This window comes from Egretta garzetta, unplaced genomic scaffold (genome assembly GCF_000687185.1).
Source record: "Egretta garzetta isolate BGI_Z169 unplaced genomic scaffold, ASM68718v1 scaffold341, whole genome shotgun sequence".
Taxonomy (NCBI): Eukaryota; Metazoa; Chordata; class Aves; order Pelecaniformes; family Ardeidae; genus Egretta; species Egretta garzetta.
Window position 1 is genome coordinate 991803 of NW_009258546.1, and position 21763 is coordinate 1013565.

The following is a 21763-nucleotide window of genomic DNA, read 5'->3' on the forward strand; positions in this document are numbered from 1 at the left end:
TGGCCGAGGCGGGCTGCGGCCGGCACCGCTCGCAGCGTCGTTGCCAGGAGTCGGTGGAGCCTTCAGCTGCCGTTCGTTAGGGGAGCTGCAAGTTCTGGTGAAGCCCCAGCCTCCGCAATTGCGAAGGCCCTTCGGAAGCCCTGCAGGTGTGCACGGCATACACGCTGCATTTATTGTAGAATAAACCGAAGTTGAGCGTGAATTTGGAACAAGCCTGAGCAGTCTCAGAGACGTGTATATGGGAGAGCCTGGTTGCCAGAAAAAAAAATAAATGTGGTCTAGGATTAGCTGCGCTGCAGTCGTTGCATGTTGCAGAATTCTCAACATCTGGAACCGGTCTGTGCCTGTGCTTCATTGCCTGTTCAAGGAGAGCTGCAAAACATTGAGTCTGTCAGAAGGAACGGGCTTGGGAAGTGCTATGAAAAAGCGTTCTTCAGAGCCTCTTTAAATCTACCACAAAAAATGTTGCTGATAGAGAATACAGCTCCTTCCTTGCTTAAAAGAAACATTGGAGCCAAAAGTTTATGATTTGTTGAAGGACGACTTAAAAAAAAAAAAAAAAGTAGATGGATTAAAATACATACTACTAACCAAGTATTACCTTGGTAGCAAGCCATTTGTTATTGTAATAGCAGAAGGTACAAAAGCCCTTTTGCCCTCCTTTCCCTCCCCACTTCTTAAAGGTCTGGCTATATGGGTATAGCGAGTCTCATGCTGTCAGTTGGGGGTTTTTTATATTGACAGTGGCTTTTCAAAGCATACATCTCAAAGTTGTCAGATGTCCAGAAAATGCGGGCAGTAACTGTTCAGGATTACATAACGGGCATTTATGGAATTTGCACACAAAATAAAAGTTTGTGATCATTGCTTGTAAGATCTTACTGATTTAAAGTGTATGTATCATAAATATGCCCCCTTGTTTTATTTATCCAACACAATACTTTTGATGATCTTGGCTATCTCCAGTTTGCCTTCTAGTAACTTTTTTTCTGTATTCAGAAATGGCTACATACCTGTAACTGCTTTCATAGTAATTTGACTTCTAGAGTCAAAATTTAGGGACTATTTGTATTGGGGTTTCTAATTGTTGCATGAAGTTTTGTTCATGCATCAATAGCTGTTTTGTTTTTATGTTTTTAATCACTTCCACACAGGCAAGCAATTGTGAGGAAGACAATTTGAGAACTGGGGACAAAGGTGGCCCTTGGACCTCAGTTTCACAACTGCTTTCTTTGGATATTTGCTCAAATAAGAGGCCTCTGGTTATTTTTTTTTTTTCTATGAAATGCTAAATACGCAGTTCCAATAATTTCCCTGCTGCACCATGCTAAGCATTGAGAATAGGTTTGTAGTGTTATCGATGTTAGCATGTGTGTATATATACATACATATAAATCAATTGCTTTTAATTTTGATGTTCAAATCATCCACTCCTTCAAGTGGTTTTCTATTCATCTTGTTGTGAATGTGAGGTAAAAATAAATCCTTTTTAATTTTTGTTGGACAAAAGTCTGAATTAGTGAAAAATTTCCTGCAACGAGTGTAGGGGTTTAATGTGTCGCTGATGGATGCAAATGACGGGATTGTGTCCTGCGATGCTTTGGGAGCGCTTGCCTGACAGACAGGAGTTTTACTCTTGGTTTTGCTGTGGATGTTTAGTGCTCGGAGTAGAGTGTGGCCTCTCTGCCTGCAGGGGGGCAGTAATGACACTGGCGTCCATCATAGCGTTCTGATATCTGCTGATGAAAGGGTGCAAGAACTGAGTTTTCTGGTAGTTACGTTTCAGCCTGTACTGACTGGCTTCAGTTTCTGAGGAGACGGGGGGTTTCCTGCAGCTTTATGAGGTAACGTAAAGAAGATTTAATTTGTTGTGTAGTCTCCACTACTGTAACAGAGTCTGTATTTTAGTCTAAAATAGATTGAAGCAGACTCATTTTCAAAGCTGTTTTCTGATGAATAATAGAACATATGCCCCTTTTATTGTATGCTTTACTACAGATAATTCACTATTTCAAGTTTTGGATTTCCTGTCTATATTTCCTTTGATGGGGCACTTTTTTTAGCTTAGTTCAAACTTTCCCAAAACTTAACACACCTTGTGAATTAAATCTCTGGAGAGTGATGTGTGAATGGTTAACATTTGGAGGCATGAGGATTTGAAATCCTATTTTGTTAAGAAAGAAGCTAGTTGCTTTCATAGCTGTTTATTTTTGAGAGATGGTCATTTTCATAACTTCTGTATTACTCTGTTACTAGACTACTAGAAAGTTAGCTTAGTTCTCGTTTAGGGTTTTTTTTTTATAGCTTTTGAATCAGAAATCAGCTCTGCTGTAGACTACTCAAAATGGTACTTAACAGAAGTATGGGCAAGGAGCTTATATGTAAACATAGGCTTGTGATAGCAGTTTTTAATCATACTGGCAGTTTTATTTACGTGTTAGAGGCGAACCTAACAGAATGATGTGCTGAACTGAGCTGGAAAGGGGTTTGAGATCACTGTAGATGTAAAAGATGCCATAAATAAAGTGCGTTTTATCCTATTGGAGAAGCTGCAAACAAAATGAAACTTCACGCTGCAGCAGAAGTATTAACAGAATTTTCTGTTGTGCTGTAGCACCTCTTAGGATCTGCATATCAACTCTTCCTTAAACTTCCACCTGAGTCCATGGCATTCTGAGATACCAGCATTTCATGTTGTCTAAGTTTAAATATATCTGAGTGAGTTTTAAAGTGAAGATTGTTGTTTGATTTATTCTTCTCTGGTTAGTAATGCTTCTAGAATGCAGCTTTGTAATTCTCTGGAAAGCAAGAGTTCACAAAGGAAGAGTACGAATAAGAGTGATTTAGGAGGTGATCTTTCCTGACATGACAAATACTTGAGCAGTAGGTCCATGCTTGCTTAGTGTTCCATTCAAGGGAAGTTTTGAAAGAAAACGGATGAAACTACCACTTTACATGGTCAAACAGATACTTGCAATTTTACCACCAATCTTAAAGCCTACTACTTTGTTTCATTCATTTCTTTGGGCTTAGTTAACAGTCATGTGCTTGTGAATTACTGCTACAAGATCCTATCCAGGTCACCAAATTCAGAAAGAGTAGAGTTTTCAGCTGCTATGATTTATGTGATGAAGGTTATGCTAAAGAACTTTTAAATGTTAGTTCCATTTAGTACAGTCAAAGTTTAGAAAAATGTAGTTAGTGGACAAAGACTTCTTTTATACAGCCCTCCCTTGAGTATCAAGTGGAAACACTCCCCCAATCTTCCTTTCTGTGGTTTAAAGTTGTTTTAAATTTATAATTATATATATATCTATGTATGCCTGTGATTTTAGTGCATAAATTACCAGAAGAAGTGTGTCATTAGGTATATTTTCTGTTACCAGGAGAATGCCTCTGGCAGTGTGTTGTACAGACCACAAAATAGACTGCACAGATGAGCTGAAAATATACAAGGCTCTAATTTTATTATTGATTGTGTGTGATTCTGGAAAAAACTGTAGTGTGATTGATTTTTATATCTATAAAAACCAGTAGTATCTGATTATCTCACTTGAGATAAATATAAAACAATGTAGTCTCCTTCAGCATCTTTAAAAGCTGGGGAGTTCTCAAGAAAATGGCTGCTTGAATTTAGGAAGAATTGGTGCAAAAACCAACGCTACGCATTTACGTAGTGCTGCTTATATTATTATAAGCGTGTTGTAGTTCTGCACCAAATTATCTCAATTGCTGGGAGAGTAGCTTTTTCTTCTTCTGTTTTTTTTTTTTTTTTAAATGACTGCAATAATAGAATCTGTTTTCTAGCTGTAGAGAAGCTTACCGTGCTTTGGGGGCCAGATCTTCAGTGGGGCGGCAGTGCTGTCTGTCACGCTATGTGAGGCCACCCAAGGGCACTACATGCCAACTTTTAAAAGAGAATATAATACTTCACTGTTATGAGAGGTATGAACCAGTAAAAGATCGCATGATGAGTTTTTTCCCTGTTTTCAAGCTGATTAAGAGAAGACTGTCTTAGAAGTGCCCCTAGACGGTGACATATCTGACTGCAGTTTCTCTTTGGCACAGCACTAATTATTGTGGCTGCTGTAATCTGAAGACCAAGGCAAATATAAGCTGAAAGGAGTGAGAATGATAAAGATTTTTGCCCTAAAACTTCCATGATTGCAGCTGACGGGGCTACATTCCTAGGCTAAAATTCTCTTGAATGATGGTACATTTTTGCAACCATGTCTTGAGTTCTCACAGGTGATGCAGTAAATACCGAGTCCTACAAACTGCAAGGGAAGAGTGCACTGATTCTGCTTTTTGTCCGTGTCCGTATTCTGAGCAGTAATGTATGGAGTATCCGTTCCTGTGTTATGGAGCACTTTTTTTTGTTTTAGTCTTGATTTTCATTACCATCCTCATCACTTTCTCTTTATTTCCGTTTTCAGACACGTGCTGCAGCAGTAATGATTTGTAATGTGTGTTTTGTCCCAAAGAACCCACGCCGCTGACCTAACTAAAGAAAACGCGAGGGATCTTTTCTCACCCCTTTGTGTGAGTTAAAATGAGCGTAATTTTACCATTCACCTGTCTCTGGGAATGGCGAATCACACACCAGTGGGTGAATGAAGTTCAACAGGTGCAGCCTTAGAAGCAGAAACTAATACGACGTTGGCAGACACACAGCTTCGTGTTGTAGTTACACGATGCTTCCCTGGTGCTACTGTATGATGTCAGTAAAATTAAATACCAAATGTGTTTTGTCACCATCTATTCTTGTTTTTTTAAGTGAAATAAGAGCTTTCATAGAAGGTAATTTTTAAAGTAAGTTTCTTCTGAAATCTAAAGAGAAATGTTAAACGCGTATCACTCTCATGTTCGCAGGTTACTCCAATGAACGCTTTTGTTTGAAGACACAGGGCAGCGATCCACTACTAGTAAATTCGTACTGTGGTCTATGTTTGCTGTATAAGACCCTGATGAATAAATGTAATGCAGATGCAAAGAGAATTGATATGATCTTTTGAGTGTGACTGGATCATCTCCTACAGAAATAGACAGGAGGCTCAGCGCAGAGCACTGCTAAGACTTAGTGAACTTGGTGTCCAGTTCTGGCCTGTGCTTTAACACTAGGAAGCCTTCAGCCAATTTCTTGGATACATAGTATGTATGGCAACCATAAACGCCTTGATCTAAGCTAGGACCTGTTCATAGACAGGTTCCGAGAGGTGGACTTAAATTTTACAGGACGTTAGCCTAACATTGCGCTATCCCACAGTCAGGGGTGGAAGCTAAAGCAAGGCAAAATGCATTACTTGTTAATAATGAGAGTACCCAACATTGCTATGAGTTGTCTTAGTTCTCACTACTGCCCCAAATGCCTGAGTCTGTACAATACAAATACAATTGTCTCCATGCTGAACTACTACGATGAGGTTTTGGACCTAAAGAACACGGATTACTTCCGTATGTGCTGAAATATCATAGAAGGTACTGGACATTACTTCTGGCTACACACTAATTTTTTTTTTCTTCACCTCTGCTAATTCTATAAAGAATTGTTATGTGAATTAAAGTAGTTAACATTCTCATTGCTCTGGGAAGCAAAGCTTCCTTATGACTGGTTAACTGTAGAGATAATTTTTCCCTGTAGAGCATATGGTGGGTGTGCCCAAAGTTAATCTGTGTTTTAGAGTACCTTTCTGCTTCAGTTTAATGCTACTTGCCTCACCCCAAAAGAGGAGAGGTTAGGGAGACATTTCAACTTGGAGAAAGCTGTTAAAAAACTCGGGGGTTTCTTACTAGCCTTTTCAAACTGTAGTGATCTTCTGGGACTGTTTCGGAAATACTTCAACCATAAATCACACTGTCTTGAAAGAGCTACTGGCCCGCCAGCGTTGATGAATAATGCGGTATTGTTATGGTACCATACCCCGCTGAACTGTATTTTGGTTAGTTCTGCTGGAATTTGATTATGGAACTGCTAACTTCATTCTGTATACAAATAACTTAAAACTCTTTCTTGTGCATGGGAATATAAAGATTACTTTTCTGGACTAATGCTAGCGGTGACAGTTTGTATTTTAATATTTTGTCTAGGACCAAGTTGTTCTCCATTTCAGTGAGTAAGAGCCCTTAGGGGCAAGGACAAAGGCCACTTTGTATATATATGCCAAACTTTCTGCACATTCTAGACACAAAATAAGGAGTAATTTCTAAGGGGATTTGACTGAGGCTTGACCAAGATCTGATTCCTAAGCTCAGGGATCCAAAACGATACAGGAATGACAAATTATTGCTGCTGGGGGCTGGTCTCATAGTTTGTACACAGTCCTCAACTTACATAATTTGTCAATTTATGTCACTTCAGGTCAGCAAAAGCTCTTCCTCCACTTAGCAAAGAGAAGTTTACTTAGGAATGTCCTGATGTTGCATCTGTGCAGAGCTCACAAGCCCCACAAATTAAAGGTAGTGACCTGTGTTGGGTTTGTCAGGAAGCCTGCTGCCCTGCCACATGAGAGGGAAGTTGACAAACGCGTATCCTAGCTGCTGAGACTTCTGTCTTCCCAATGGACTGGATGCATCTGCCAGGGACTTGAATAGTGATTCACTGCACAGCATGCAGGGATGCTCAGAATAACAAGGTTAATCTTGCCGCTGAAGTACTCCACTGTTAGATTGAGTCTTGTTTGTTTGTTGTAATGTTTGATTTCTGACCTGTGTCTGATTTGCATCAGCTCACAAGCTCTGAATCGTTTTGTAGCTTTGTTCACTGAATAAAAGAACTGTCCCGCCAAAGCTATCTTTCTATAGACGCCTGGGATCATATCACATCACTTCCGTTAACCACCTTTTAGTCCTTATTTCCCTCATCAGATGTAAGAGCATATAAAATGACTTTTCCCCTCCTTTTAGGGAACAACTGTAGAAACTCAAATGAAATCTGGTTTACCCATTTTAATCTATGACACACTGGTAGCTTACAGAGCATGTTTAGCAACCCTGATAACCTCATTTGAATGCTCTGCGAGAGTGACCGTTTCCTAAATGAGACGTAATGTTAGTCAAGTCAGGGAGCTAGCTGTCTTGTTTCTCTGCTGAACAGAGGTTCCATTTGTGAAGATTATGAATGTTAGTTTTAAGTGACAGTCAGCTGATAGATCTCCAGTTCTTCCTTGCAGGCTTTTAATCATATTCCTACCTATTGATTTTGTTTTTAGAGTGCCTGAATTTTCATAATTTGATTTAAATTGTTCATGTGTCCCATTACAGCATGTAACATAAGACATAAATAGAAAAAAAAAATCCACTAGTATGTTGTGATACATTGGACATGCTTCCTGCATCAGAAGTCAATGGATGATGTTGAGATCTGTTTGTTCAATTGGAAAAGCAGGTATGGTGGCAATATTACGTGTTTAGACTTCTGTATTAATATGAACAAGAATAGCAATAAAAGTCTGAAGATTCTTGGGCACTTGATTAGGAGCCCAGTCTTGGAAAGGCGGTATCTGCTGCAGATAGACATTAACAAGGGGCAAGCGTGTGGGTGCTTTTTATGATAATACTCTGAAAAACTGGTAAAGTGCTTTTCTTTAGATCTTGTTTTGAAATGTTGACATTTCTCTAAAGCGTCCTGGAATGTCCTTTCCCAGTGTATCAGGCAAGTTTGAGTACCCATGGCTTTTGAGTTAGGTTAGAATTTGAATGTCAAATCATTCTAGCTAGGAAATCACTGCTGTGTCAGATGAGCTTCAAAGTTCACATCACAGTTTATTAAAAAAATCAAAAAAAATCACAAAAGGAAATTTAAAAAATTGAAAGTCCATGGGTGGCTCAAACACTTTTCCTTCAGATGCTGCCTTGCGTATTGACACAAATTCGTTATTATCTGGGAACCTCTGACACACTGGGTAAATAGTTTGGAATTGAGTCCACACTTAAATGTTTCCTTTCGCTAGGTTTTCCTTGTTTTGTGATGTGACTAAAGATTGATTTTTACTTTTTTTAAATAGTTATTGACATAACTTTCTAAGAAGGTAAATGTTTAAACGGAAATGTAACAGTTGTAGTATATTCATCTCTGCTGAAAGAAATTTGACGTATCTAGACCTAAGGAATGGGTTTTTTTAAACATTTCTCTGTGTGTACACACACACACATACACATAGGAGCCTGTGGCTTTCCTTTAGCGGGTTTTTCAGACTTCATAAAGTACCTTCCAAAAATCATTCTTGGGCAATTTAACAGTGCAGTTCCCTGCAAGTATCGATGTAGTATCTGGGTTGAAGACCTACTAAAGGTTCTGAAGTTTTTAACTTGCCTACTGACTATAAAATTAATATTCTTTTGGGAGGGTGGAGGTATTGTTCTGCAGTTCTTACCAGGGAGTGAAACTGCCAAGTTCTTTTTAGGACACAGGGAGCCTGTGATATATTACGAGCAATTGAACTGTGAATGTGGCATAAGGGATAATTCAAATTATAGAAATGCAAGAAATGGATAGATTAAGACTCTACTTTTTGTATTATATCAAGCATTTATGCCAACTGTTTTGTTGTAATGCACCTTGCACAGATGAAAATGGTGATTTAATTTCAACAAGTGCAAGCATTTATGTTTGAAATGGAAAACTCTGTATTCATTCTCAGTTGTAAATCTTCTTGTTTTTCTTTCAGATTACTCTTTACATCAGTAGAAATGGACAGCAGCAGTTTCATTCAGTTTGATGTGCCCGAGTACAGCAACACTGTTCTGAGCCAGTTAAATGAACTCCGCTTGCAAGGAAAGTTATGTGACATAATTGTGCACATTCAGGGTCAGCCATTTCGAGCCCATAAAGCTGTTTTAGCTGCCAGTTCTCCGTATTTCCGTGACCATTCAGCATTAAGCACCATGAGTGGCTTATCAATATCAGTTATTAAAAATCCCAATGTTTTTGAACAGTTGCTTTCTTTTTGTTACACTGGAAGGATGTCCTTACAGCTGAAGGATGTTGTTAGCTTTCTAACTGCAGCTAGCTTCCTACAGATGCAGTGCGTCATTGATAAATGCACACAGATACTGGAGAGTATTCATTCAAAGATCAGTGTTGGTGATGTTGACTCCGTCACTGTTGGTGCTGAAGAAAATTCAGAAAACCGCAATGGAGTTAAAGACAGCAGCTACTTTGCCAATCCTATTGAGATATCTCCCCCCTATTGCTCTCAGGTGCGACAGTCAACAGCAGGCAGCGATCTTAGGATGGAAACTACTCCAGGCAAAACTCTACGTAGTCGTCTGCAAGAAGAAGGGCATTCAGATCGAGGAAGCAGTGGGAGTATCTCTGAATATGAGATTCAGATTGAAGGTGATCATGAGCAAGGAGACCTGATAGTAAGGGAAAGTCAGATTGCAGAGGTGAAAGTTAAAATGGAAAAGTCTGACAGGCCAAGCTGCTCTGATAGCTCTTCCCTTGGTGATGATGGATATCATACTGAAATGGTGGATGGAGAGCAAGTGGTGGCGGTAAATGTTGGTTCATATGGGTCTGTCTTACAACATGTTTATTCGTTTACCCATGCCTCATCACAGGCTACAGGTGTGTCTGAAACCTTCGGAAGCTTGAGCAATACAAGTCCTTCAAGGTCAATGCTGAGCTGTTTCAGAGGGGGTCGTGCACGCCAAAAACGGGTATCTGCTGGTCACCTGCATAGTGATGTTCAGGGCTTGGTGCAAGGGGCTGACAGTGAATCCATGGTGAGTAACCCCGGATATGAAAATAGTCCACGGGAGAGAAATGCAAGAGGTCATTGGTATCCATACAGTGAGAGGCTAATTTGTATTTACTGTGGAAAGTCTTTCAACCAGAAAGGGAGCCTTGATCGACACATGCGATTGCACATGGGAATAACTCCCTTCGTGTGCAAGTTTTGTGGGAAGAAATACACCCGCAAGGACCAACTTGAGTATCATATTCGTGGTCACACAGATGACAAGCCCTTTCGCTGTGAGATCTGTGGAAAATGTTTTCCTTTCCAGGGTACACTAAACCAGCATTTGCGAAAAAATCACCCTGGGGTAACAGAAGTAAGAAACAGGGTAGAGTCTCCAGACAGAACAGAAGCATTTGTGGAACAAAAAGTAGATAATGATGCTTCAGCTTCTGAAGCTATGGATTCTAGTATGGAAATTCATGCAATGTCTAACACATCTGATTAAGATATTACATTCTAAGTGCAACACAAACAAGCACATCACTAATGTATTTTTTAAAATCTTTTATTCTTTTAGTAATCTTCAGTACAAGTATAACAGCCTTTTAATTTTCCCGAGCTTCTGGAAATCAGTTTGAAATGGTTTCTGGAGAAGACTACATAAGTATTCTTTGTTGTTGAAGGAGGCTGGGTTGTTTGGTTTTGTTTTGTTTTGTTTTTTTACTTTTGAAGATGCTCAAAATATAAAAGACAGCGTGCTGGGGAAAGCATAGGAAGAGTCTGCTGAAGTGTCCCTACTGGTTGATCTGGCAAGAAACAAATTCCAGTGGAGAAAGGTATTAGAATAAGATTGGCAGCTCTGCTGGATACACCAAGAAGCTGTAATCTCCCTTATTTTATTTCTTAAATCCTGTTGCTGGTCATGAGTTACACAGCAGTGGGGAGAGAGAATATTACAGCTTTGATTCCTTCGGTGTGTCATGATGAAATCTGTTTGCTTTTACTAACTGTTTTTGGTAGTTAGTCTGTTTATATATATAAAATTTGCTTTATATATATAAAATGCTTTCACTTTTCCTATTCTGGTTGAGGTGAATGTAAAAGTATGTCAAGGTTTATACCATGTACTGCTCTTTCAACTGCTAGGTCTCCTCTCTGCTTAGGATTTAGGACTTCAGACTTTGGGAGGATGGTTTTGGTTTTAAAAGAATGTTGTTTGGTTTTCATTTTATTAAGCTATTACTTTGTGTGCAAAAGTGAGCAAAGTGAATTACCTTGTTTCAATAGCTTTGCTTTATAACATATGTAAACCAAATGCCATAAACCTATAAAATTATGGTTAAATTGTTGAGGGGTTTTGTTAGTTGTCCAGAACGCAAGCTGGACAACCTGTGGTGCTGACCTTTTTATATATATAAAGATAGATATATCTATATATATATTAAAAAAAAAAATTAGCAAACCTAAAAGTAGCATTGTGGTTTTAAGTGTGTTTTTACTGGCCTCAGAATCTACCTTCATTTCGTACTGTAGAACCATACCAGGTAATTAAATTTAACTTCATCGCTCTTCATGGTTGGTTAAAACCTGAGAGAGATGTCGTAGTTTAAACTACAGTATTTCCAAGCAGTGTTTAATAGGTCTCTTCGCAGAGAGCTGCTTTCAGGTGCACATTGACTTCCTACTTAAAGCTCCAAGTGACATGTCAGCACTTGGAATTTGTACTTTTTTTTGTATTAAAGAAACAAATACTCTATGGGAATTTCGAGCAATATGTCTGTTATTTCATGTGTGAGTATTACAGAGTTGCTATGGCTTCCCTATTTTTAGTGGTTGTTTTCTGCATAAAGGAACTACCAACAACTTTAAAAATACTCTAAATCTTTTTGTTTCACCAAATTTTTTTTTAATATGGTGCTAACTTCATCATTTAGGTCAGTACAATATATAAAATGTGAAACCTAATGGTAACAGTTAAGCAAAAGAAAAAAAAAAAAACCACAAAAAAAACCTAAACCCAACAAAAACAAAGAAAACCCCACCCCAAGCAAACAATCCACAACAAAAACACGCAATAGCTTAAGAGACCTCAGAAGCGTGAACTGGCAAACACTACTGTGTAAAATTCAACCTGATGAACAGAACTAAATTAATTACATGCTTCTTTAAAATACAGGTTTTATATAATTGGGCCTTATGCTTGTTTAGCAAATACTGAAAATCCACCTGTGAACATGCTGTTTAACTCCTGAAATTTAGACAATAAAAGCTCATTCCTCAATTACAGGGAAGCAAAAAGGTAGGTTTGCTGTCTTGTAAAGCTTTTTTTGGCTCCTGGGAAGTTGGGGCATGTTTGTGCAGTAGCTTTATTGAATACACTAGTTCTTAATATTGTGACAGTCTGCAATAAGAATTAATTTCACTAAATACAGATTTACAGTGCAAACCCTACCTGCTCTGTCAGAGCAGTTTCAGTTGTATTGAGTGCACAATTTGCCTCTTTGTCCTAAAATTGCCTAAATAAAGAGGCAGAGGGTGGGGAGATGTTTCTCTCCTTGAAGCGACAATTGAACTCTTGTTTCCAGTAAGGGAAGGTATATGTCTGTGTCTAGGGGAGGTAGTCTGTGTGTTTACCCACTTAAAAACATGTTGGTGTTTCTGATCCTGTTTTTTTCCTAAATGTTTGTTTTAAGTAATTTAATGCAAAAAAAAAAAAATGTGTTTTGATAAATTAAGTTTGAGACATGCAAAATCCAAGAAATGTACAGTTATTTTTAACCCTTTATCTTGGACCTGTGCTGTGGTGCCTTTGGTGTGATTTTTTCCATGGAAGTATGAGTTGAGGATATGGGTACTAATTTTATATTTCTTGAATTTCTCTGTGTCACAATCTTAACATTATTTAAATCTAGTTCTTTGTATTTGTAAATGTATTGAAATGGTTTGAGTTTACCAAAGAGTGACTTATCCAAAATTGTCTCTGACAAAAACAAACAAAAAACCAACATCACTTTGATTGTACAGGTTCAGGTTCAAAACATTGTAATGGGACTGTTAAGGGGCAGGAAATGATCACTTTTTCTACAAAATCACGATTCAGCAGTTTGCAAGTTCTGCTTGTTCCTGTTCGTGTTGATATGCCATTTACCCTTTCCACTGCGAGCAGTGTTAATAATTACCAAGCCATAACACAGTACTGTGAAGTTCAACAGTGCTTCAAAGGATGCATACGCAGGTGAGCGTAAAACATCACCGAGCATTACATTTACACTTACAAAGTGTGTGACTCTGGTAGAAAACGAACTTCAAGCCTGGCAACAGCAATTAAATTGTGCCTTGTCACATAATGGTATGCCAGGATTAACATTGTCATGAAACATGAAGCATTATCTGATTGAAGTTCATTCCACAAGTCCACCAAAACAGAATATGCTGTGTTATTTCAAGCAAATTATGGAAGTACTGTACAGTGTCTTGTGTCTGTACAGTTTTAAGTTAGCACAGAGCTGTTACACATTTCATTTACAATAAATGCAGAAGTCAGTAAAATATGTGAAGAAATATTTGACAGCAAAATAAATCATGAAATTATATAGGCTGGTTCATAATTGAGTCTCTTCTTAATCTACCTTTTTAATTATAGACAAATGTGAAGACAGTGACAGTGTCCTTTCCTCTAGATGTTTAACCTATTATGACAAACTGTGAAAATAAAGGATTTTATACCTTTGCTAATGTTCGTGGTTTTAAACAGTTATTTTAGTTTTCTTAATCAGTTACCTTCCATATTATTTCTTTTAAACCTGTAAATACATTTAGAAAATAGCTTTGTAAATACTTATAGTACATTAAGGGTTCAGTTTGGTCGATGAGGCCTCAAGATTGGCTCAGCTTTTTTCGTGTGAAATCTTTCAGTAGCATAAAGGATACTGTCAATTCACTGTTCCGCAGAATATACTGTAGGCCTAAATTGATAGTTCTTAACGCAGTCTTCCCGAGCATAAATTCATGCTTTGTGCTGCAGCCTTTGGTTTACTTCTAAACAAAACAGTGAGGCCTCTTTAAACGGGTTTCACATGAAACCATTGAAAGGGACTCAAATATGCAACACCTAATCTATTTTCCAAGGGAATTTTACCCTTGAATGGTGCTTTTTGACTGGTCAGGGTTATTTATTAAATTTTATATTTGAAAGTATTTGGGGAATTATGTAAATTCTTTATATGAATCTGTTTATTTCATGAATTGTAAATTTCATAATAGTGGTTGAATTGGAAGTTCAGTGAAGTCATTCAAAATGTTCAAAGTTTATAATCTGTGTGCATTTTACATATATTTTAACAAGTGCCAGAATAGTCGTATTTAATATTGTAGGTTTAATACTACTTGCACATCCCTGTGACAGCATTAACTTAAGTTACGCAAGTTTACATTTAAAGAAAATGCTAATCAGACAAGTAAGCCTGGGACATGTGTTCCTGTATTTCTTCAGGGGATGTGACACCGAGTATCAGTAACTGAGCAGGCTGGCTCCCGGCTTGTGTCCGTGACTCCTGCTATGGCAGAGACAGAAAACTGCTGCCTCTGCCCTTCCCGTGAGCTGTGAACTCAGCCGTTGGACTTGGGTTGCAAGCCTCTGGTTGTCTGTCTGGTTAGAGGTAGAGCTCTTGCACGATCTTAACAGTGTTTGTTTCTGACTGAAAAAATGTATTTTTAAATAACTTTTATTTGTATGGTTGTTTTTCATGATAAATAATTGAACAGTTTGAATGACTTGACTTGGTGTCATTATCTTGCAATATAAACCGGTAACCTCACAACTCCACACTTCATCACCATATGAAGTAAATGAAGCTAGCTAAGCTGATGCTGTAACAATTAATAACTTGCCATTAAGGATTATTTTATAGCATGAATTTTAAAATATTTATTCAAATGATATTTTACTCTTGTATTCACTTTGTTTTAGATTTGTGACATGAATATTTCAGTGCTGCTTTATTTTGTTCTGATGAATTTGTTTCTTGCTTGTAAATTGCTTTTTTTATGGTATAAAGTCAATGGGAATTGCTGTTTGTAAATTAAAATGCTTCTAGAGCAAATCTATGGTGTCAGTGTCTCCATTTAGATACTCAGTTACTAGGGGACTTGCATTGTAGAGGCTTTTCCTGAAGTGTTATGAACAGTTGCAGTTCAAGACTCACGTACCAACTAGGAATCAAAAATCTTTAGAGACAAACGACTCTCAAAGTTTTGCTTGTTTGGTTCTGAACACACGACCCCTTGAGTTTTGTGCTCCAAAACCTTTTCCAACTCTCAAAGCAGAACAAAAAGCCTGGCCGAGTGGTGGCCATCTGCCTCACGCCGAGGCAGAGGCACGGCCGCTGGGAAGGGGTGGAATGCTCGATTTGCACAGCATCACCCGTATTTCACGTCGTGCCATCTGTAATAGCAGAGCTAACGCTGTTCTCGGCAAGCGCGGGGTGCACCTCCTCCTGGCCCACGGGCTTCCGTGTAATGCAAGCAGCCAGCAACTGCTTTGTTACCTCCAGCCTGCAGCAACAGCCCTAACTGCTCTGGTGGCAGCTGGCTGCGGGCAGCTCCTCAAGTGCCTTCGTGACAAGCGGCCTCTTGGATGAGGCCGTACACCCTCAGCCCAGGTGTATACAGCCACTGGTTCCCTGAGATAGACGTATCCTTCCTGGGACAACTGGAATTTTGGAGAAAGAATTTTTGCTTTATATTCATGAAAACACAGCTGATACTATTCAATTTGGTTAAAATTTACCAATATTGTTGCCAGTTTGTCACTGTGTATGAGATGTATGCTGGCATAGACATCTGTTCTATAATAAAGCTGAATTAAATGAGTTGTAAACTCGCATGGCAGCAAGGGGTGTGTTTATGTAAGGCTAATGCAGCTGAAGGGTATCTTTATCTTGCGTGGCTCTGGCGGTTTTTTGGTGGGCTGGTTGGTTCCCCTGAGACCCTATGGGCAGATTTGGAACAACTATTTTAGCAGAACAACTGTTCAAATCCCCTTGCTTATAAGGTCTGAAAACTCAGGTAATGCAGAATGGGGTAAACAAGGGGTGACTGTTCGGAGAGGAGTACGTGTTACGTAGCTTCTACCTGGGGAGCAGAGACGGAACACAGGGCGTTTCCCATATTCCCCTCCACGCCTGTTTTGCTTTGTTTTGAGTCGATAGAATTGTTTCATCTTGTCAGGTGGCGATGCAGCAAGGCTGTGTCCATGGAACTCAATGCTGTGGGCTTTTAGAGCCAAGCTGCTCCCCAGTTCCTTCAGAAAATACTTGCTGTGTTTCCTTCACTGTGAGTTTCTGTCCTCGGGCCGTACCAGAAGCAGCTTCAGCTGTTTCCTATGCAGACCCGTGAGTTGGGGAGGGTGTGAGCTGACACGATCTTCAGCGATTGCGTCGTAACCACCATAGATTGGCTTACAGCAGATGGTCTGTGCACTGGATGCTGGCACAGCCGGCAGCACAACACTGGGCACCTTGTGGAAACGGCTTTTGGTATGCAAGCGCGCAGAAGGGGCTGTGCTGCAGCGGCAGTCACCGGCCCCAGTGCCTCCTGCTCTCTGAAGGGAAGCGTAAAGCTTCCTCCCTGATGTGGCTGGCTGCTTTTTGCTTGCTTTAGTTGAGCAAAGCAAACTCGCTGTGCTTTGTTTACGGTGCTATGCAGGTACAATCCAAGTACCGAGTTCCAGATAAATTTATCCTTTAGAGCAGACACTGTTCCTAAGGGCACCAAACTGTTTGGGAGCGACGGGGGAAGGGAAGGTAACTAGAAATGTCTTTCAGGTGGAAATTATACATGTCTGGTGCCTCTGGAAATGTGGCTTTCAGTAAGAATGAGATGTATGTCTGCACCATCAGAGCAACACACATGCATGATGCGTGCAATCGCATCTGGGTAGTGCGCCCTGTAGCACAAGAGGCACTGTGAATTACAGAGGTGACTTAAATTGTTAACAAAATAAAACATCCTTTCCCTTAAATTGCTTTTTTTTGGTACATTTTAAAATTGTATTCTTTTGAAAAGCACAAAAATGCAGCACTAGCAAAATGTAAATATGCCACTGCAGGTAGCAGTGAACTACTGGTGCTGGTCAGCTGTCCCTGAATCTGGTGGAGTTTGGTCGAGGGCATTCGAGTTGTACTTCTACGAAGGCTCGTACCTCCATGTCTATCGTGCATCCTGAGCTTTACGTAAGAACTATCTGTATAGGAGCCAATAATGCTGAGCGGGCACAAGAGATCTCCCTTTCTGCCAAACATCTTCAGTTCTGGCATCAGACAAAAAGGGTAAAATGGTATCAGGGAAGATCTTCTGTATGATGGAGCGTAACAGAAGGCCTACAAGAGGCAGCAGAGAGCTGTGAAAAGGCATCCATCTGTATTGCCATGGTACTACAAGTCGGACTCGTGCTCCTATATGACTTCCCCAGAAGCCTTGTACTGTGTAAAACAAAAGACAACAGATGTAGACAGGAGAGGAAAAGATAAAAGGGTTTTGGCCAAGGGGCAAGTTGCAGTCACCCACAGTGGACTCTTCCTGCCGCTGAAACAAAGGAGGGTTTTGAGGGATGATGTTTTGAGGCAATTTTGCAAGGTTGATGGAGAATTCAACAGTGTGAGGCAGTATCAGAGAAAGTACAAAGGTGCTTGTTTGAAAACGTGGTAAGCAAGCAAAGGATGATGACCCTGGCTGCATAGGAGTGGAATGTGCTGGTAAGAAAATAGACACATTGAGGATTGATGGGAAAGCCCTTAGAAGTGAAAATACACAACTGCTTCTGGAAGAGAAAACTTGGGAGCACAATCAAGGGATACAACCAAAGCAACAAGATTAGAAAACAGTCTTTGTAGGTTTAATGAGGCAAAACTTGCCAACCCAGTCAAACAAAGCTGAAATGATGTTATGGTCAAATTTTCACACCATGTAAAAAAAAAAAAGTGCCTATCACTTCAAGAGATATTCATGATACTTCAGAAGACTTCACAGTATCCGAATAGTCTTACGATTATTTTCTCTCCTTTCACAGAGAGGAAAAATCTTCTGATACAAAGATGGGGAATTCCACTGTGCTCAGATACGAGATAACATAGGTCAATTGCCCACGTAAACTGTCTGGTGGCTTCAAAGGACCCCTTCTTGTTTTGTCCACATGAAGATGCGGAGGTAAGAGAAATTGTGGTGGTGTGTATCAGACTATTTTAAGATTTTAAAAATGTCTCTGGGCTACCAGAAAAATTCCACTAATCTTTGCACTTAACACTTCAGAATTATTCAGGTTTTTCCCTTTTTTCTAGCTAACCTTATGCTGCATTTTTGCTGCATAGGCTTCTAACTTCATCTAGTCCTTTCTAGGGATACACCATTGACCTTGGGCAGTTCATATTTGTTTAAAGTTGCAATCCATGGCAATAATTACAGTGCCATAGAACAGTATGTGTGGTTAAACTTCAACTTATCTGCTTGTTTAGAGTTTGTCCCTAATAACTTGGAAAATACTTCAGGCTATTTCAGCAGAGATATCCAATAAAAGAATTGTTTTACATAAACTAAAGTAACTTATTTCCAAAGCACGAATTTGGTAAAGCCTGAAAAATGTTTTCTCTAAATCAGTTTCAAGCCATGCTGGCAGACAAATGCACACAAAAAAGGTTTGGTTATTGAAACTACCTAATAGTTCATAATTTGCAATAAGAAACAGAACTTCTTGATCCAAGACAACCCTAAGCAGGAACTGCTTATCAGAGCTACTCTCATTTGGTTCATTTTTCCTGCTTTTGTACATGGTGTAACTTGCTTCCCTAAACCGTGCTTGTAATTTCAGTAGAATAAATATTGTAAGCAGGGATTTGTCTTTTGTTGTATGGCTTTCCACCATTCTAAATCTGCTCTAGCTGTTGGTATAGCTGTTCTTGTAGTGCAAAGATTCACAGGGTGTTACTTGGCACTGCTATGTATCTCCTCTGCTGGAAATTACTACTTATGTAGCAGAGTCAGCAGAAGGAAAGATGCGGCCATTCCCATGCAAAGCCTTACATGGGGATGGGATAAATATCAGAGGATAGAAGAATTAAAAATCATCAGTAGAAACTTTGACAGAGTTTCTCTCAAAATCCTTTAGGAGATGCAAAGTTCTATTACTCTATATGGAATATTAACTCTGAATTTAATTACTGACAATTTCATTGTCAATTTGTACTTATTTGCCCAGTAGATCTGATGCATTTTGATGGTTTGCTACTTATAATGCTAATATTAATGTTACTTATAATAATTTATAATTGCCAGTATCAACACTGGCTGAATGGGAGATGAAGGGATGGAGAGCAGCCCTGCTGAGAAGGACCTGGGGGTACTGGTGGACAAAAAATTGGACATGAGCTGGCAATGTGCACTTGCAGCCCAGAAAGCCAACCCTGTCCGGGGTTGCACACAAAGCAGCATGGCCATCAGGGCGAGGGAGGGGGTTCTGCCCCTCTGCTCCGTTCCAGTAAGACCCCCCTGGAGCCCTGCATCCAGGTCGGGGGTCCCCAGCATAGGAAAGACATGGACTTGCTGGAGTGGGTCCAGAGGAGGCCACAGAAATGATCAGGGGGAAGAAACACCTCCGCTATGAGGACAGGCTGAGAGATCTGGGGTTGTTCAGCCTGGGAAGAGAAGGCTGCGGGGAGGCCTTATTGCCGCCTTTCAATATATAAAGGGGGCCCATAGGAAAGATGGAGAAAGACTTTGCCAGGGCCGGTAGTGACAGCTCAAAGGGCAACAGTTTTAAAGCAAAAGAGGGTAGATTAGATACAAGGAAGAAATTCTTCAGTCTGAGGGTGGTGAGGCACTGGCACAGGTTGCCCTGAGAAGCTGGGGGTGCCCCATCCCTGGGAGTGTGCAGGGCCAGGCCGGAGGGGGCTCTGAGCAGCCCGGTCTGGTGGGAGGTGTCCCTGCCCCTGGCAGGGGGGTTGAGACGAGATGATCTTCAAGGTCCCTTCCAACACAAACCATTCTATGATTCTATGAATGCTCTTAAATACCTCAACTTTTCTCATCTTTGCGGGCACATGTCAATTCAGCATCAAGGGAAAAAACAGACTCTGAGATTGAATACTTGTTAAAGAGGTGCTATAAAACACCACTTATAGCAGAGCCAGAGATAGAAGACAAAGATTTCATGAAGAAGTTATGTTAAGAAGGCTAAGGAAAAAATTGATTTAGCTTAAAAAGGATAATTTCTGTTCAACTGATCTTAGTGTACACGCAGACACACTCCACATTGTTTAAGTTTTCATGATGCAAACTTCTTGAAAACACCTTGAGGGCAAGCTAGAATAGCCAATGAACATGACATACCACAGAATTTATTTTCTTTCAGCAAGAATCATGCAGGAAAAAGGGAGCCCAATCCCATGGATGCTACGTTTCATTAACTCTATGAAACAGCATATTACAATTGTATCATGCCCCACGGCTCAGTTGAGGCCAGTTCTGTTTAACATCTTTATCAACAACCTGGACGAGGGGATCGAGTGCACCCTCAGTAAATTTGCAAATGACGCCAAACTGGGCGGGAGTGTTGATCTGCTGGAGGGGAGGAGGGCTCTGCAGAGGGACCTGGCCAGGCTGGATCAATGGGCTGGGGCCAATTGTATGAGGTTAAACAAGCCCAAGTGCCGGGTCCTGCCCTTGGGTCAGAACAAGCCCACACAACGCTACAGGCTTGGGGAAGAGTGGCTGGAAAGCTGCCTGGTGGAAAAGGACCTCGGGGTACTGGTTGACAGCTGACTGAATATGAGCCAGCAGTGTGCCCAGGTGGCCAAGAAGGCCAACAGCATCCTGGTTTGTGTCATAAATAGTGTGACCAGCAGGACCAGGGACGTCATCTTCCCCTGTGCTCCACACTGGTGAGGCCGCACCTCAAATATTGTGTTCAGTTTTGGGCCCCTTATTACAAGAAGGACATTGAGATGCTGGAACATGTCCAGAGAAGGGCAATAAAGCTGGTGAGGGGTCTGGAGCACAATTCTGATGAGGAGCAGCTGAGGGAACTGGGGTTGTTTAGCTTGGAGAAAAGGAGCCTGAGGGGAGACCTTATTGCCCTCTACCACTACCCGACAGGAGGGTGTAGTGAGGTGGGTGTTCGTCTCTTCTCCCAAGTAACAAGCGATAGGATGAGAGGAAATGGCCTCAAGTTGCGCCAGGGGAGGTTTTGACTGGATATTAGGAAAAATTTCGCGGTGCTGAGGGCCAGGGTTTAGTAGTGGACAGGTATGGTTGGACTCGATGATCTTAAAGGTCTTTTCCAACCAAATGATTCTACAATTCTATTACTGCATTAAAATTTTGGGAAATTATATGGCTAATGGCATTGCCTAAAGTGACATTATTTGGCTATGCAGCTTGCCAACCTTTCCAAATAACTCAGTACAGCACAACCCTAAATCTCGTCTATGCATTTTTTTCCACCAGAGGGTGCTGGCCAATTTTTTAAAATATATGTTACACAGGGATAATTTAAGGTGCTGTACATAGCAGAAAACTGAAACAGGAACTAAAAAAGAACTTTCCAATCTTTGTCTATTATGATACGCTCAACAGGAGCAGCTGCGGAGTAATTCCATTCTTAGCAGGGCAGTGTTTACATCCAGGATTCCAGAGGGTGTCCTGCTGTAATGCGCAAGACCTATTTATGCAGTGGACATTATCACTTTGCAGTACTTAAAGCATCAGTTTACTCTGATTTGGAATCTCATAATTATTAGGAAAAGAAATAACTAGTTTTCAGATTGTTTTTTCTGAATCCCTGTAGAAAAATGGACAGAGTGGAAAACATTTTACCAGAGAATCCTGTACTCTTGCTCAAGTGGGAGCTGATGTTGGAAGTTTTAGAGGAAAGCGTATGTAGCTTAGCAGCACCAATAGGATAAACCATAATAAGTATAGTCCATGCCTATGAAATGATTGGAGAGTCATATGAGATTAATTATAATTCTTCAGCCATTCTGAGCTGGGGGGGGGGGGGGGGGGTGCGAAAGAACACACCATCTCCATAC

At 40.2% G+C, this 21763-nt stretch overlaps 1 protein-coding gene and 1 long non-coding RNA gene across 9 annotated transcripts in view; one reads left to right on the forward strand and one right to left on the reverse strand.

The window, feature by feature from the left end:
* The first annotated feature begins 6 nt into the window (after nt 1-6).
* Nucleotides 7-11667, forward strand: ZBTB34 (zinc finger and BTB domain containing 34). 8 transcript variants are annotated; one of them, XM_035903129.1, is made up of 3 exons: nt 7-6632; nt 7261-7384; nt 8667-11667. In XM_035903129.1, the coding sequence occupies exons 2-3, from the start codon at nt 7344-7346 to the stop codon at nt 10186-10188; spliced, it is 1563 nt and encodes a 520-aa protein (XP_035759022.1). In that variant the 5' UTR covers nt 7-6632; nt 7261-7343; the 3' UTR covers nt 10189-11667. The 8 variants fall into 8 exon arrangements, with proteins under 8 accessions (XP_035759022.1, XP_035759023.1, XP_035759025.1 ...); XM_035903130.1 differs by having other exon boundaries at nt 7-5478; nt 6359-7384; XM_035903132.1 differs by having other exon boundaries at nt 7-5478.
* Nucleotides 11668-14208: 2541 nt separating this feature from the next.
* The window catches only part of LOC118453248, a 13555-nt gene continuing 6000 nt past the window's right edge, over nt 14209-21763 (reverse strand). Inside the window, exon 3 of the long non-coding RNA XR_004843173.1 lies at nt 14209-14220. This is a non-coding gene — a long non-coding RNA (uncharacterized LOC118453248). The remainder of the gene's footprint in view (nt 14221-21763) is intronic.

Coding starts and splice junctions, on each gene's coding strand:
- ZBTB34 (XM_009647418.2), top strand. CDS start 7,344: ATGGATGATGTTGAGATCTGTTTGTTCAATTGGAAAAGCAG. Junction 7,385..8,666: donor TTGTTCAATTGGAAAAGCAG/GTATGGTGGCAA, acceptor TTTTTCTTTCAG/ATTACTCTTTACATCAGTAG.